The sequence below is a fragment of the Maylandia zebra genome, linkage group LG17 (assembly GCF_041146795.1).
Source record: "Maylandia zebra isolate NMK-2024a linkage group LG17, Mzebra_GT3a, whole genome shotgun sequence".
NCBI classification, from domain to species: Eukaryota; Metazoa; Chordata; class Actinopteri; order Cichliformes; family Cichlidae; genus Maylandia; species Maylandia zebra.
In genome coordinates, this window is record NC_135183.1 from 22,342,738 (window position 1) to 22,360,839 (window position 18,102).

The window sequence follows — 18,102 nt, forward strand, 5'->3', positions numbered from 1 at the left end:
CCACACCATGAGTTCCTCTCCTTTTATGCGATAGCAGCCAATGATGCAGAGGTATTCCTTGTAGCATGAGATGGTGCATTGTCTTGCATGAAGATGGTTGTGTTGCAGAAGGCACAGTTCTTCTCTTTCTACCATGGAAGAAAGTGGTCAGTCAGAAACTCCACATACTTTGTAGAGCTCATTTTCACACCTTCAGGGAGCCTAAAGGGGTCGACCAGCTCTCTCCCCGTGATTCAGGCTCAAAACATGACTCCACCACCTCCTTGCTGACGACACAGCCTTGTTGGGACATGGCGGCCGTCCACCAACCATCGACCACTGCATCCATCTGGACCATCCAGGGTTGCACTGCACTCATCAGTGAACAAGACTGTTTGAAAATTAGCCTTCATGTAGTTCTGGGCCCACTGCAGTCGTTTCTGCTTGTGAGCACTGGTTAGGGGTGGCTGAATAGAAGGTTTATGCACAACTACAAGTCTCTGGAGGATCCTACACCTTGATGTTCGCAGTGCTCCAGAGGCACCAGCAGCTTCAAATATCTGTTTGCTGCTTTGTAATGGCCTTTTAGCAGCTGCTCTCTTAATAGAGGTGCATTTGTCTGGCAGAAACCTTCTTCGTTGTGCCTTTATCTGCACAAGCCCATGTGTGCTCTGACTCAGCCACAAATCTCTTAACATTATGGTGATCATGCTTAAGTTTTCGTGAAATATCTATGGTTTTCATTACGTGTCCAAGGCATTTAACTAGTTCACGCTTTTCAACAACAGAGAGATCATTTTTCTTTCCTATATTGCTTGAAAATGCTGGTCTGTTTAATAATGTGGAACATCCTTCTTTAGCAGTTTTTCCTTTAATTGGGCTCACCTGGCAAACTAATGATCATAGATGTCAGAGATTGATTTCAGTGATACAAAGAGTGCTGAGACACAATTCTATCCATGGGTTTAATTGAAAAACTACTTATTTAATCTTTATGATACTTAAACACAATTTGCATAATAATTTGGAATGTGGTGTAAAGGCACCAAAAATCATTTATGCCTTTAATAAAACATGTTCTGTGTTCTCAGGTGTGACGGTCAACGGTAAGCTCATCGGCGCCCCGGCACCACCGGGCAGTCACAAGCAGCAGCGTACTTACTTCAGCACTATCACCATTGTGGTGGATAAACCCCAGCGCGCCTACATCGAGGTGACACCTAAGAAGGTTATTCTGGATGGACGGGACCGCATTGTTCTGCCCTGCCACTCTACTGTGTCTGTGGACAGTGGAGCGCTGTCTGTGGCCATTGTGGGAAATTCGAATGTGACCGTGACGGTCGGTGGGAACATCAGCTTCGTAATCCTGCTGCATCAGTACAAAAACCCGGCGCCCTACCAGAGAGACCATCTGGGGTTCTACATTGGAAACAACAAGGGGCTGTCGCACAACTGCCACGGTCTGCTAGGTGAGTGTTGAAGGAGTATTCATCTGTAAAATCCTGTTGCTCTGAGAACTCTAATCAATAAATACTAAAGCACTGTTCTCAACCTCTGGAGGCTGGAGCACTGACTTAAGTGAATATATGAATATTTGGTTAAGTAACTATATATGAAATGATTATTTATTATTCACAAAATCCATGCATTTTTACATTCATCAGTCAGGAACAACTTTATAAAGTCGCTGTCTAAAATGGAGTAGGTTCTCTTGGGTTGCAAAATACAACTCCAATCTGTTGGAGCATGGACAGGGGATCTCCATCGGTGTCACTGAGGTCCACCACCGGCTTGTTGTCAGTTTGGATGTTAGAGTTAGTGGGGTGCGGCCTCTGGACAACAGGCGTGTGTTTGACCAAACTCTGGGGATGTGGAGGATTTAGAGACTGAATCGATGCCTTGGGCTCTTGGCCACGTTCTGAGTCATTCTTAGGGGTTTTTGTAGTAGGGCTACTGTCCAGGGTGTGCTTGGTGCGTAGTACATGTCAAAACCTTGTATGAATGCTGAGACCCAAGGCTTCCCAGGAGAACACTGGATTATAATGGACAAGGGGTCACCAAAATCAAGAGGAATTATCCTTTGAGCATAGTCAGGTAAAGCCAGAAATGTTCTCACTAAAACTGGAAGTGATTTTGCATTAAGAAGCTACACACTTGGAAGCTACTTGCCAGGTTAGATCACTGCACTTGCGCCACTATACAAAGTTGCAAGTAAAAAAGGTCACATTTTGAGAAAAGGATAAAAGTATGTCTAATTTAAGTATTTAATTACAAACTAAGCTTTAGATAGCTACACTTTAATCTGGGCTAATCTGGCAGAGTGATTCAGAGATTTGAAAAAACCTGGCTTTATCTGAGTTATATGGAGCTACATTGTTGCAAATTGTGAATAAATGCAGATTTGTCAGAGAATATATTGTAATAAGATCCATTATCAGCAGGAAATTAACTGACTGGCCTAAAAAAGGCTTAAAATAACCCCCCCTTTTTCTTTTTTTAAATTTCCTTTCAGGTCAGTTCCTGTATGAGGAAGTAGGATTGGCAGAGCTTCCTGCACAGGGAGATACAAAGCCCTCACTGGTCCTGAAGGTGAAGAACCGCTCAGTGCCCGTTGTTCAGAAAAGTAGGAGGATCTACAGCGGCACACAGAGTGTGGACTGCTGGTTCGCCAGGAATAACGCAGCCAAGCTGATAGACGGAGAGTACAAAGACTATTTGATGTCACACATGTTTGACACAGGAGACTGGCCACATGGGACAAACCGGGTGTGAGATGAGCACAAAGAACTATAGCTTCAGCATTTAATTACCTGACTAAACTCCTTTTAAAGATAATTATCACATCCAAAAAGACCTAAAAGCCTCCACACATTACGTTTTTTTTCCTACTTTCAGGTCCCTTCTGAATATATTTTTATTATTTCTGATGAAAGTTAAAGGTTTTATTATACAATTTCTTATTTTTTACATTAATTATATAATAAAAAAATGTAACTAAAATAATGAAAACTAGAAAAATTTTAACGCTGCTTTCTGATATCACCTTTTGCACACATGTAAACTTAAAGCTGTAAATCACACCTGTTTACCACTGAGAACAACCCCACCAACTAACCCTTTGTCCTACTGCTGATGAATACATGTAAACCTAACACACCCTTACATACAGCACCTTGTCATCAGGTGGAGGTCACAGGGCTGCAGGCCACACCCACACAGGTGTGCTCTGGCCAGGTCTCACTCAGGTTGTCTGTCATCGTGCTGCAGCGCCCGGGCTGCCACAGGAATTCAACACCGAACACGAGTTCATGTGTCAATCATCTTTAATGATAACACAGAGTAAATACATTCGTAAGAAGCGCTGAGGCAGCTCACGGCCTGTGCATGACAACTCAGATCATGCTGTACCATGCCATCCACAGGATTATAACTTTGTTTATTAAGAAAAAAAAAGAGAAAGAAATACAAAATACAATATTACAGACAGTACATATCAAACTGTAGACCTTTGAAATTATAGATGTAAACCATGTAGGCAGGAATACTTTGAGGATAAAGTAACACACATCCATCATTTGACCCGTTTACCACCTTTATCTGGCGAAGACTCAAAACTCACACCTTTTCACTAAGCTTCCTATTCAATGCATTTACCACAGATTGGACCACTATATAGATTTACAGTTTTCATAACTGAATAAATAAAATTTTGCAAAAGTTTAACACACAGCTGCTGCATCACCACACTGTAGTGTAACATAAAGGCCTCCTATAGGAGACAAAAAAAAGTCTGAAGTGTTACAAAATGTTCTATTGTTATTGTTAAAAAAGTGCCTAAAAACTACCTGATAATTCAATTTTAAGCTTGACTGATGCTTCTGCATTAAATCTACGACATAGACATTTATCCTACTCCATGTAATTCTCCGGAAGTGCAACTACTCGATTGAGCAGCTTGTTAGTAATATGACATATTGGAGCAAACATAATGCTCGTGTGAAATATGAAATATAAGTTGTTATTCTATCTGGCTTGCTCACAATGCTAAACCACCACCAATGCACCACATACGTTTTTTTTTATTTCCATAGCTTTAATAATTGCTGCATAGTACCGTCTGTCTTCTTTGCAAATGTTTGAAGTAAATCAACCCCCCCCCCCAAAAAAAACAGACTGTTTATAAAAGATGGGTGTAGCCTTCAGGTGTGAAAAGTGAAGCCAATGCAGAAGCACTTTGAGCCTGCATTCTTTCTAATGGCCAGCAGGAGGCAACTGTTTAAGTAGTCAAAAGGAGCCATGTTGTATAGAAGTCTGAGGAAAAATGACCAGACTTCTTCAGCCTGACAGACACTGGCTTAGTACCTGGAGCCTGGCTCGCAGTCACCAGTTGTCAGGGAAAAATAAGTACTCCTAGATCAGGTACTAATAGTTGCTGGAAGGCTGCTGGCTACGGAAGTATGATTCCTCGATTGGTTGACGAGCAGCTGCTTGCCGTCACTGAAAAGCTCCTTGTGATGGCTTTGATTACTAGCAGATTGCTGTGGTTGCCTAAAGTTTGTGTGTAAGATGTCAACTCGTTTGTAAAGAGTTGTGAAAGTAAACCGGAAACACAGAACATTTACCTTCAAATTAAAAATTAATCTTTTTCAAACATGTTGGATTCAGTCAAATTTACTGTAAAAGGCTGTGCTTAGCAAGTGTTTGTAGACAAAACAGTGTCTTCCATGCAAACTAAAGGCGACTGCAGCAATCTCTTATCAAACAGACTTCCGCAACTTCCGGTAACCACTCACCAAAGTGTCAGGGAGTGCGCATTCACCAGCCTGTGTGACTTACTTGACCTGTGAACTCTGTAAAGATATTTCTAATGGGTCTCAATTGCTAGTTTAAAGCATGCTTCACTAGAGCATGGTATTCATTCTCTTTATATATAAAGACAAAGAGGGGGAAGTGTAAGTGTATGTATACTTTTACTAAATCACGTGTGTAGCCTTTAATGTAGTAAAAGATAATCTGAAGAGTATTCATCCAAATCAGGTCAAAACCAGTTTCAAAATGGCCAAACATGAGGCTTTAAAACATCTGTCTTTTATGTAGTTTAGGATTAGGATGCAACAGCTAGCTCTGATGTTAAATCGCTAGTTCACAGTGGTATACTTTTATTTAATGTTCATTTTTTTAAACGATGGCCTCATTTAGAGTAAAACAGACATCTTTTATATACAGTCTATGGAAGGAAAGCAACACAATGACAGCTGCTGTTTCGGTGGTGCAATGTCAGAGCAAGGTCATCCATAGATTAAACGCAGGAGTATAAATCAAGCTTAATATGTGTTGGTGGTGTATTTCATCAGCCACATTATCCACGTGTTGAAAGTGCAGCAGCCAAAGGACTGATGTGTGCGGTTCAACAGAAAAACAAAAACAAAAATCCCACTGATCGCCCTTTTACCTTAAAGTAAACAGCCGGAGGGAGAACGTGCAGGAATGACTATAATTACACCTCAAATAAAAAGGTGGATTCAAAGTGATTATATTTGAGTATAACCTTAGAGAGCACTTTTATATATATAGTGTATACTTTCTTTCTCCTTTTGGAATATGACACTCGATAAATGACTCTCTTTAGAGAAACAACATTTCCAAAAGTCCCTGGAGTTGAGAGAAGACAGATTAATTTTAGTCTTTGTCATTACCACCCGTAGATTTTGCCCTGTGGGCACCGCGCTCCTTAATGATCTCTCCCCACACACGTGGCGTGTTCAGCTGTGGTTTCTCTGATGTTCTCTTGCAGTAAACGGAGGCAGCAAGGTGAGAGGATAAAGACTTTCTAATTCCCAAAACGCTACGTGATGCACAGTGCATGCATATACTGAGTCGACCTCCAGTTCTAAGTGTTCTAACCTTCGATGCGGAAGAAGGCAGCTAAAGGTATTCACATTCACAGGTTATACGACCTTAAATTGTGCCTTTGCTTGCAAAGAAGCTGATATTAAGACTGACGACAGTCTGTGAAGACGTGGATGGAAGTTTGTTTTTCTTATTTATGCTGTTATGTGTTGTGTGTGGGGACAGTCGATAATCGAGGACACGTCACCTGGGTTTACACTGCCACCCAGCTTGGTCTCAGTGGTCCACCTGAGTACTGCACATAGGGGACCGGTTCAACCTCAGCCGGCTCCTCCTCCCCCTCTGAAGCCTCTTCGGTGTCTGTCTCAGCCGACAGCAGGACCTGAGAGAGGGGGATTTTGTTAGCCACCAGAGCTTACAGTAGAGCAGCACTAACTATAAGCTAAAGACAAAGAACAGATGACTCATTTTCAGCTGTAGTGTGTGTTTAGACTTTGCGTCCTAGGCAAAAAGCTGGGAAATCTCTCAGCTCTGGATTCCCAGTCCACAGTGGAAAAATACCGCTGTTTATTTGCAGCTTTGAAGACACTCTCCAGAAGCAGGAGGAATTCAACTCTCTAAGGAGCAGAATTCCACAACTATTAGACATTTAAAGTACTAAAAAAGTTCCATATGTTTCTTTAAAATAGGGTTTGACATGTGGAAAATCTGTTAAAAGGGTGAGCTTAGAGATTAGTAAAGAGTAATATCGGAGTAGGAGCGTGCATGTTTGATCCTTTCCAACCCTAACCAGGTAGCTTCAGTGCCTAAACCTATCCATCTATCCAAACAGCAAAAGAAAATGAAGATTAAGCGTGAAAGAAAACATTAAGTATAAAGGACTTCTGGAAAAGAGGGAAATATCTAAACTACAAACAGATTGTGAAATACTCACTGAGCTCAAACTGCCATGAGAATGTGCTTTTGCAACTGTACTGTTGCAAAAGTCAAGAGCGGTCCCAAATTCTACACAAGGGCAAACAGCCAAAGTTAACATCAACTTTTTAAATGTTCATCCGTTTGTGAGTATGAATCAAACAGGTGTTCCCCAAGGGACAATTTCAAGCCATTAAACCTCCAGCTGTGTTTGACCAGAGCTTTGATCCCTGTAGCTAATGTGGAAAACTGGGAACCCAGATTAAATAGAATGTACAACGCAGCAGGTGTAACTGAATCACTGTCGGTTAAGCATAAGTTAGGACTTTAAGCTTTGGTAAATGTGGGGATTTCAAGGCTTTCACACATGCTATGTGCCTTCTTAGGTGCCTTTAAGGCCCTGTGAACTGATTTATTGCTAATGGTTCACTCACACAAGAGTAAGTATAAGACTGTAAACGCCCTTGTGACTAGGTGAAATTTGAAGTGAATATTTTTGACTTTTTATGGCCGATTCCACGTACTGATCATACAGAGATTGAGTTTGTTGCACACATTATCTCTGTGCAACCACGTTTGAACACAGGCGATTGTACAGGTTGCCTTTGACCTGTCAGCCTGTCTCCAAACTTGTATAGACTGCAACCACTGTCAGATATATTGTCAAAGGTTAACAAACATCTTATTTAAGTCAAAGTCAAAAAGACTTTATTTATCCCCAAGGGGCAATTAAGATAGATGATACCTTGCCGACCATACATACAATACACAAACATCACATTGGGGAGACAGGTCAGGCTAGGTAGCACTGGCCAGTCGACCACACGAACAGCGACCTGAACCGAAACCATAGAAAATGCACGACATGAGGAAAGACGAGGATTTCCAACACGTGGTAATCAGTCAAGCGCACCTCATCTGCACCTCGCTCAGGAGAAAAGCACAGAGACACAGGATTTGTGTCTCTGGATTTGAACCCAGGACCTTCTTGCTGTGTAACAGTACTAAAACTGAGCATCCATACCAACTTCTTTATTTGTAGCGCTGCAGCTATACTCTCGTTAAACTCATGTTAAACTCATGTTAAACTTCTTCTATAACAGTCAGTCTAACTAACCACAACAACAGCATTGTGGCTCCAACTCCACTAAGAGCTCATCCAAATCAATGCCCGTCTTTCTGCTGTCCTCCTCCACTCAGCTTTCCATAACATCAGCATGATGAAACAAATTATAAATGTCACTTTTATTCTTGGTATGAAGACTTGATTTATGCCTCCTTGGCAGACGACCAGGGAAAAGAAAAGAAGAGGGAGGGATAAACACTCTCATCACATTGCACACAAGGGTCACGCACCCCAGCAGTCATTCGCCCTAAAGTCTGTGAGTTCAGCCTTTCCTTAGAGGAAAAGAAGGATATCAGAAGCTTCTATGCCTGGTATGAATTACTACAAGAAACCTCTTCCAACTTTGTCAGACTAGACAAACCAGCATCCAACCACGCACACACGAAAAGCCTGCTTGTGTGGGCTTCCTCTTGATCAAGTGGGATCCAATAAGAGGCTTTTTCTGCGTGTTATTACCCTTTATCCTTTTCCCTTTATTTTTTCTGTGTAATACAGACAAAGGGTGAGAAACCCATTTAAATATCAATAATCCTATATCTCCTTTTAAATGTCTGCTGAGGTTTTAATTCTATACGCAAAACCACGCGCAAACATTTTCATTACGGGAGTCTGAAACTTCGACAACCAACTATAATCAAGCTAAAATCGCCTAATTCAACAGCACTGACGAAAGCTCGAGAGAAAAGTCTGACTCGGTGTTTCTTGGACTAAATTTATGGGTTTGGATCCTCATTAGATCAAGCGTAAAGAGAAAAACAACAGGTGCAGCTCACACCCAGCGAGACAGTGTTGGTACATTAACGCTCATTTCGACACACGATGAAAGATTTTTCTTCAAAAAGGAAAGGCATTCAGCTTTCACATGGCATGGTTGGATCTGTCTTGGTTAATAGTCCCAGAGGGTGTTTGGTGGGAACAAAGTTTTTTCAGGGTTATTTCCTTTTTGGAACAAAACATTTATAATAATAACAAAAAAAAAAAAAAACATCAATGAGTCACTTCCAGAACTCACACGAGTCTGTCAGATTCCTCCAGGGATTTAATTTAACTGATGGCTGAATAAAAATACTGAGATTTTAACCCTGCATGGACTAAAAATTCAAAATTCAAACCCTAAAATTTGGGAAAAAAAAAAATGTAATATTGAACAATATCATATTATCTGTGTGTTCTTTTTAACTTTTAAATAACTGTTTGGCTTCTATATGAACACTAAAGAAAACTAATGGCTTCATATTAAAAATTACAATTACATACAGCAACTGAAATGCCTGCAGACTCTAAAACACATTTGCAATGAGGTCTTACCACAAAAAAACCAAAAACAAATTACTGCAAATAGTAAAGATGGTAATAGTAAACATATGATGGTAACCAAATGATACTCTGGTATTTTTCCCCTTTTAAATCTTGATGGCGTTCATCAGCTGGAGCTAAAACGCTGATAATTTACTGTCACTGCTACAAACTATAAACCCACAAATATAACTGTGTGGGTAATACAGTACCGGTACGTCAAGTATTGACTCAACTCACAAAAGACAAAAAGGCAAAGGCTCTAGTGGAGAAAATACAAAAAAAAAGTGCTTCTGCTAATTACAGTTCAATTGAAATACTTTCAATTGTTTTTCCTACAGAAGTGATATTTTATCACAATAATAACAGCTGCTTTTAAACTGGTAAGTGATATTATTAAAGCACTAGTTTGTCAGCTTGGCAGACAGACACAGAAATTCTGACTTCGTTGTCAAATACGTCCACTCTGCTGGGTCTTCCTCCTCCTACCTGTCTGTAAGAAAAGGGGAGCCCCAGGGTTCCATACTAGGCCCACTGCTGTTCTCATGTGTAACTATAAAACAATGTTTACGAGTGACAACAGGCAAATGCTGCATTCTTATTTCAGCAGACACATATATGGTCTATCTGCTTCAGCAGCATTAGCCTTTAAATTCTTACAGTCGGGTTTTAATGTTGTTCAGTCTAAGCTTGAATTAAATGGGCACAAATCCAGTTTGATTGTGATGTGATGTTTTTACACAGCAACAGTTACTCTCACCCTTGACTCCTCACTGTCCACCCACGGCAGAGATTCGGGCTTCTTCACCAAGCTGTCGGACGAGTCGTCCAGGCTCTTCATTGTCTTATACTTCCTCATCATCAAGCTGTCCACCACCCAGAACATGATTGACTACAGGGGGAGACAGAGACACCACAAGGTGGTACGTCCAAAGCAGTCAAAAACTGTCCTGATTAGTTTCACTTTCTCATCATGAAAACAGAACTTACATTGACTATGAAGGGCACGATAAGCATGACGAGGGCCAGCTCCAGCTGAGGGTTAGCTATGTAGCTCAGCAACACCTCCTGTAACTGGAACAGAAGATGAAAACTGATTAATAATAACAATGGATGGTTGAAGGAGTTTGAAATAAATTGAGACCGTCAAATAACGACAATTGTTGCTATGACAAAGGCTAATTTTACAACACAAATATTCTCAGTGTTACAAAAACAAACTCTCTTTGAAACAGACTTCATGTTTACACTGGGATCAGGAGAAGTCATTTTTTCACCATCTTCCTTGTTTATGTTTCTTGGTCAAAAGTTCTTAAGTGGCAAAGTTTGTTTCTCATGAACTTTACATTTCTGATTTTTTATTTATTTATTTATTGCATATTTCTAGGAAACAGTGAAGGAAAAAAAATCACAAGGATTTCATAAGTTTCAAAAACTTCTTTTGGCAAATAAATACTTTTATATTCTCTCCCATATTTGCCTCAAAGACAAACCAAACAATTCCAGATGTACATGAAAACAAGATCGAAAGGGTGTTCAGATTCAAACTAAATTGTGATTCTTCTAGGATGAGATCACAGCTTGGTCAATTGTATTGGATTAAGTACAGTCTAAGACTGGCTAAACCTCGCTGAAGTCTTGGCTGTGCCATGATGTAAAAAGTGGAAATCGTTTCCTCTGCCTAAATGTTTTATAATATCAAAGGATTAGCGCACAATGAGCTGTAAAATCTTCTTACTTTGGACCATCCGGGGACAAGCAGCACAAGGCTGATGACACCTTTCTCTAGCACCATAATGAGCATGTAGACGCCACACTGGCCCAGCCATGCTGCTGCCTGGGGGGGGTCACCTGGAGGAACAAGGAGGGGGAAAAAATTAATGAGACTTCATTTGCACTTCATCTGTTAACGTCACAGGCTTAAAGTTCCACGTTTTTATTCCTGAACCCTAATAAATGTCCATCCTGAGTTCCGACATCCGACTTTCGTGGTATCTGGAAGGCAGCATGTGTGCCTGAGATGACCACTTTATGACATCATCCAGAGCCAAAAGTGGGGGAAAAAAACTGTAAGAAACAGGGTGTTTAGAAAAGTCTGAAACCTAAGCTCTTTGCTCACCACTGATTACTTCACTGCTAAAATCTGGCTATGTTCCATATGAGCATCCACCACTGTAACTGTTAGAGTGAACTGTTAAATGTTGTCATTTCTATGCTTGCCAACTCTGATGAAAGAAATTCCACTGTCCTTCCCCCCCAGATTCTCGAGGTTCTAGGTGGGGGCTGTAATGTTTTATTGCAGATACATCCTATCTGGAAGATCTGCTTCTTTTGATGCAAGCTTCCTGCGTTTACGACCCTTTGGTCAGCAGGAGGTCTGACACACACACACACACACACACACACACACACGCACACACACACACACTCTTACAGAAGTTCACACATATACATACAAGGCCTTGTCTTAGAACCATGTGGGCGTGGCTTTGTTCTGATGTTTTTTTTGTGTGAACTGTCTCTCAATAAAAAGGCAGCAAGGGAGGTTGTCGTGGAGGTCATTTTCGTGGTGGACACAGACGAGGCCTCCCTTGCGCAAATAATCGATCGATCGACTGCCTTGTTTTCTTCATGATGAATAAGTCTCTAGAATTAGCGGGGCTTGTGGAAACACAGACCCAACAGTAACAGCACATATGTGACGGAAAATAAGGAAACACATTACGGGTGGATTTTAACATGAAACTATAGTCAAGCTTCATTTGACTACCATTGCTTTGAACCAGTTACTATACAGAATTATGGATTTGATTATAATATTGAAGGTGATGAATTTCTTCCCCTGGTCTCAACCTTTTAATAAAATCTCTGTTACACAGGTGCCTCACCACAGCAAACACAAACGAGAACAGGTCTGTCATTAAGGCAGGAAGGAAGAAGGAAGACTACAAGCCAGACGCGGGGGGGGCAAACAAACACACCGATCTGGAAATGTCAGCGCTCATGTCAAACAAAACAGGGAATTAACTACAATTGTGCCCTTGACCAAAGCACAACTGTAGCCCAGAAGTAAGATGGATTTAATCGGGCAAGTTTAAGTAAAATTTTCCATCACACAAGGACGGACGTAAAGGAAAAAAACAACAGGAGGTAGAGTGAGGGGGCTGCAGTAACTGTATTAAGCCAATAGGAATGTTTTCAGCTGCAGCTGGAGATGCTGGCTATGCTCCTGGTGTACCTCTGGTGGGTCTACAGCGCCCTCTGCTGGCAGAAATTAGCACTGCACCTTCTTCATTAATGCGCCTCAGTGTTCATTTTGTGTGTAAATAGATGAGAAGAAAATGAAAAACCATAAAGAGAAGAAAATTATTCGGTTTCACTCACCATATTCTCCAAATATGAGCAGAGTCCACTGCTTGTACTCCACCAACTTGGACACCAACTTGACAGCCATCCAGATGACCAACATTCCCAGAGTGGCATCCAGCAGGAAGTTCATCAGATAACTTTGGTGAAAAATTAAATTACATTATTGAAGCGACATCCCTGTAGGGCACATCCTAGAATGACTGATGTGCTTCTAAAGAACTTACAGAGAGCAGGGGTCCTCTTTGGTGAGAGTGGACAGGAAGACATTGGCAAAGTGGATGAAGAGAGCACCTATGGCTTGTTTGGATGTATCAAAAAACCTGGAAAAGGCACAATGGACTCGGTTTTTATTTTCTGGTTCTGACTGACTTGAAAAGTGAGATTTTTTTTTTTTTTTTTTAAATGTTATGATTTTTTGTATAATTCCAGAGGAATTATTTTGTAGCTGGAATAGAAAACGTTAGGATATAGGACAGGGCAGGGTAGATATGTCTAAAGAGAAAATGAAAAATGCCTGACCAGATCCGCCATGGTCGTCTGATCCCTACTGGCTCCCGGAACCTCTTCACTGCAAACAAAGAAAATCAATTGATTGATTGTCCTGCAAAACAACAACATAAAGCACAGTTTCTTACCACTGTTTTCACCAATCTGTGAGCAGCCAGAGGGGAGAAAGGTTGAGGATAAAATACAGATGAATCATCTTAATCTCACGCAGCCCAGTGGGCTCAGTAAACAGGCACCGACTGTTCCTATAAATCCACCAGGGTCGAAAATGGGAGAGAGCATGTGGAAACAGAATCAAGGTCTCCTTCAAATGGAAATCGCATACTTCACACAGGGTAATGTGTGAAGTATTATATATAAACTGTATGCAGACCAACTGGGCCTTTCTCAAAGGTCCATCACATTGAGAAAAAAATATTGGTACATAAGGCACAATGATTGATATTGTCTAGATTCCTCAATCAGCAGCTTAACTCGAAACTGAACATCTCAGTTTTCTGACAAGAAGAAACCTTTGGAAAAGGCCCATCAATATCTCAGCAATACAGGAAGTGTTACAGAGTAATCCGATGGCTATGGCTATGTGCTGGCGATGTGACAAGAGTAAAGGCATATTTACATCATTTATTTATATTTGCTATAGGAATGCCAAATGACATGGAATTTATGGATGTTGTGAAAGTTTGATTTGAGATGGAATGACCCCAGCTTTGTCACTAATCTATACTTGTTGACTTAAAACTTAAAAGGATCCTGGACAGAAAATAAATATTAATAAGCATGAAAGTAGGGTGTCGATTTACTTTCATGACAGCAACGGAACAACAAGGCGGGGCAGACTGACGTACTCAATCTCCAGCCTTTATCTGAGTTCCATGAGTGCAGGCAGAACAGTGAGTCAGTGGAAGGAAACTCCCAAAAATAGCTTTGAGGAAGACAGATGAGCGGAGGGATGTACGGTGCAGGTCCGCCTGCAACTCTGGCCATAACCTAAGATCTAATGATGCTAATAATGCTTCACTGCACACAAATAATTTGTAAATATTAACACATACATGTGGCCCGAATGACCAAGAATGACACTCAGAGAACCAAAGGGGGGAGAATAAGAGCGAGAGGAGGGATATTGATTCTTTTGCTAATAAGTAACTAAGTGGAGGTTAGAGCTCATTGATCGCTCCCACTTAAGGCCTGACCTGATTCTGCTGAACTTCACCGCTCAGGTTTCAGCATGCTAATTAGCTGATGAAATCACCATGACTGCACTGACCTTTTAAAGTACTGATTATTAGATTATATGCCAGCAATCTAGAGAAATAAGTTTATATTGCGCTGGATCAGCATCCATGTACTCTGTTTTTTGTGTGGCATTTAGGAAAAAGGAAACTGTCCTAATGTTTTCCCTGAACACATATGTGCAGACAGTTGTGTAACAATATCCCTGGCAGCTGACTGAAGTCACTATAATCCAAGGAAACAGCTGAGAACAAATTAAAACCGAAAATTAAATATGATCCAGAAAGTCATACAGGTAATCAAACATTAACACAAACTATATACGGTTTCTGAGAGGCATCGAGTTTAGCTTTTATTACAGCTACTTGTAACAGTCGCACCTTTGAGCTGCCAAAAAAATAATAATTAAAAATAAAAAACAGAGCCAAGGGTGCCAAAAGTGGTTAGATGCTTGGCATTCCCCAAGTCAGCTGCCCCAGAATCACAAGTTTCTTAGTAAGTCAACAGCCATTGTTAGGGTTGAGCAAGTAAACACTCCAGTTTACAAGGAGCATCTTGTTGAGCTGTTAAAACAGCATTGTTTTTAATCATCACCCTAACCCTAAGTTTTTATCCGGGGATAAAAAGTGCCCAACTTTTTATCCCCAGAGGAAGCTGAAAGACTCGACTGTGCTTACAACTGGACAAGTGCTGGACAACTGAACACACAAGAAAACTGAAGGGAACAAAACAGCTTAATTAGCTTCATATAGCACACTGAGCGTACTATACTGAGGCCAAACATTTGCTTTGTTCGTTTTAGAGGCGATTTTAAAATTTTGGCACGGTCTGAAAACCTTGCTTATAAGCTCAGAGTCGTGCAGACAACTTCTTTAATTTAATGCGGCAACAATCCTTAATGATTGATTGATTGATTGATTGATTGATTGATTGATTGATTGATTGATTGATTGATTGATTGATTGATTGATTGATCATACTTTATTCATCCTGAGGGAAATTGGGTTAAGGCTGCCAGCCGTGCCAGCGCCGTCTTACCCTTCCGACCATACATACATTACACAAACATCACATGGGGAAGACATGTCAGAGGGGTATAACATGGAAAAAGCACAACATGAGGAAAGATAAGGAGAAAAAAAATAACTCCCCCCAGACTGAGCTCCAACAGGGAGATCAGTTTGAGAGATAAAAAAAAACACCTCTGCACATAGCACATGAAAAAACTCTTAATGCACCAAAGAAACACATGACAAGCAACAGGGGTGGGTAAAGGGTGAGAGACAGCCAATGTAGACAGTGCATCCGGGCCTGCAGCATAAGCGCTGGTCTCCTTGATCCACCGTCAGCATCGGAGGGGAATAAGCGTCGAAGGCGTTTGGAGGGGGAGGGGGGATGAGTGTACATCTGCATGTGTATATATATTTCTGTGTGCGTGTATGTGTCCAGAGTTCAGCTGAGACAGTGTCCTTCGCCCTGCCAGGCTAAGTAAACAGTCTTCCAGCCAACCCAGGTGGCCTTGCATAGAATGAGAAGAACAGTCTAAACACAGTCGTTATCAGGGTGTTGTTGTTCAGCTCCAGCCTTGAGACCGTGGCTGGCGCCGAAGGGGTATCCGCATGAAGTGATGGTGGCTTTTACTTTAGTGCGAACAACTCATATGAATTTCAAAGCTGTTCTAACAGTCCAACACTGGTCTCTCAATCTCCCGTTGGAGAGCCGTGAGCTTCTCCATGATGTTATCAAACTTACGCTCCGTGATGTTGTCATTCTTGTGCTCAAAGAGCCGATTCTGAGAACTCACGACCGCAGTGAGCTTCTCCAAGATGTGATCCAATTATGTAGAAAAACAAGGAGATACATGGTTGAAACTGCACTTCTTTTTCTTATATTAAGGGAATAGAGGGATTAGATGTGTAGTTAAACATCTTTACAGTGACAGAAAGGAGAGTTTCACTGGCCCAGCCCACTTAAGATCAAAGTGGGTTTTATGAGTTTGACATCCCTGCTTTAAATAGTCCAATTCCTACTCTTAATTATCATTATATTGTTTTATTGATTTGACTATTACTTCATTTTATGTAAGTTACTTTCAGTTAATTGGTTTTATTTACAATTTTTTCCATTTTTGCTGCTCTAGTTTTGGTTTAAATTATGGTTTTATTCACTTTTATTGATTTTATGGATGCAACATGTAGGTTTTGTCATCTATCTCTCTCTATCCCAGCTGTCACAGGACAAGAAGCCACAGATGGAGAGGTCACAGATATGCTGCAGGGCTAACACAGAGAGGCAGACAATTTAGAATCACCATTTAACCTAATCCGAATTTATTCTTGTTACCAGTCGTCTTTGGACAGGGGGAGGAAACTACATTATGTGGAAGGCATGTGAAGAACATTTAAACTCCAGCCAAGCTGGGACATCCTTGTTGTGAGGCCAGCTTGCCAGCCACTGCACCACCAACTTTTTTTTTTTTAATTAAAGTTAAAAATAATTTAAAAAAAAACACTGCAGAATACACGGAAATCCTGCATACATCTTAAATTCCACTGGATGCACAAAGATTTTAAGTAACTATTCTGATGGAAGTCAATTTTGATTTCTAAGAGAAACAAAATGAGGTCCTGGATCTAAAATCTGCTATTATGTGACACTGGCTCTGCTTAAAAGCACCTCAGTTATGCTGCTTTGGTAAAGGGCACATATATAAGTGCGGTATAACAAGCCCTACATATTTAATTAAGTGCCTATACCGTGAACAACTCATTTGATTAATTACAGTTTGAAAATAAGGGTTCGCCCAACTCTCCCTTGGTTAAAGAGCTAAAATTCCGTTCAAACCTGCTATGTTTACAACATCTGATATACGCCGAAAGGAAAGGCAAAACGCTATTAGTCAGGTACTGTTTTTAGAAGCTTGCTGTCCGCTTTAGATTCTTGCCGAAACCCGTGGGAAAAACAAATTAGCATATTTATCAATACAGTTTGGTGCGGAGCTACTGGGGCTGGAAAACAAACGTCAACAAACAAAACGCCACGTGGACTGGTGCAGCTTTCTAAAAAAAACACTTCGTGCATTTTGCTTTTCCTCAATTCTCCAACTGAATTAGCACAAAAAGAAAACAAGTTATCAGGGATGTGTCTCCCGATGGTAAAGGAATCGATACTCACACATTAGAGTGCTGAAAGCCACGATAGCCAGCAGTCCCTGGATCAGGACGCCGAACCTGTCCGTCAGAGCTCCGTTGTCGCAGCCGTGGGGATTCGCCTTACTAATGTCGGACATGTTTGTCACTTCAAAGGGGGCATTATCCAAGAATCTTTTCACTAGCATGACTCCGCTATACCCGTACATGTCCATGGTGACACCGAAAAAAAAACTAAACGGCACAGCCGTAGGAGACAAAAGGAGCGCTTCCTCGGTGGGAAAAATAAGTCTTTAACCCTTTTTTCTCTTACTCGGTAAGAACAAACGACCGGATTTTTAACTTCCGGCGAACAACTCTCGGTGGAGTTTCCCTTCACTGTCTCCAGCGGCTGATGCTGCCTGTCATGATGCTAACACAAACATATGGAAATCGATTATCTGAGTCGCGTACATGTTTTGACAACGAAAACACGCACTGTGAAGCGGACAAACGCAGGGAGCCCCGCTTCCGGTAGTTCCATTACAAAATAATAGCCTTCCGCTGTTCTTCAGAACAACTTTAGAACAGGATAGATCGATAGAGGGGCTGAATAAATCTAAGGGAGAATGAGCTCTGCTGCCTCTGTGATAATTACTCAAAAATAATTTAAACAGAAAAAAGAACTCAATGAGT

The 18,102-nt window shown here is 41.0% G+C and overlaps 2 protein-coding genes across 4 annotated transcripts in view; one reads left to right on the forward strand and one right to left on the reverse strand.

Moving 5' to 3' along the window:
- itih5 (inter-alpha-trypsin inhibitor heavy chain 5) overlaps window positions 1–9,880 on the forward strand; it is a 24,078-nt gene extending 14,198 nt beyond the window's left edge. The window contains exons 13-14 of the mRNA XM_004569992.6: window positions 1,071–1,448; window positions 2,492–9,880. Of these exons, the coding sequence (XP_004570049.3) occupies window positions 1,071–1,448; window positions 2,492–2,751 (638 nt within the window). The 3' untranslated portion in view covers window positions 2,752–9,880. The remainder of the gene's footprint in view (window positions 1–1,070; window positions 1,449–2,491) is intronic.
- The window catches only part of tmem110l (transmembrane protein 110, like), a 24,551-nt gene extending 6,618 nt beyond the window's left edge, over window positions 1–17,933 (reverse strand). Inside the window, exons 1-9 of one of the 3 annotated variants that reach the window (XM_012924351.5) lie at window positions 17,453–17,933; window positions 13,055–13,103; window positions 12,760–12,855; window positions 12,551–12,672; window positions 10,905–11,017; window positions 10,157–10,240; window positions 9,927–10,058; window positions 6,077–6,211; window positions 3,169–3,300 (exon numbers count right to left, since the gene is read on the reverse strand). In XM_012924351.5, the coding sequence (XP_012779805.2) occupies window positions 6,083–6,211; window positions 9,927–10,058; window positions 10,157–10,240; window positions 10,905–11,017; window positions 12,551–12,672; window positions 12,760–12,855; window positions 13,055–13,103; window positions 17,453–17,642 (915 nt within the window). In that variant the 5' untranslated portion in view covers window positions 17,643–17,933 and the 3' untranslated portion in view covers window positions 3,169–3,300; window positions 6,077–6,082. Of the gene's footprint in view, window positions 1–3,168; window positions 6,212–9,926; window positions 10,059–10,156; window positions 10,241–10,904; window positions 11,018–12,550; window positions 12,673–12,759; window positions 12,856–13,054; window positions 13,104–17,452 lie in introns of those variants that run through there. The other 2 variants (XM_076876214.1, XM_004569991.5) reach the window with 2 other exon arrangements.
- Window positions 17,934–18,102: the final 169 nt, after the last annotated feature.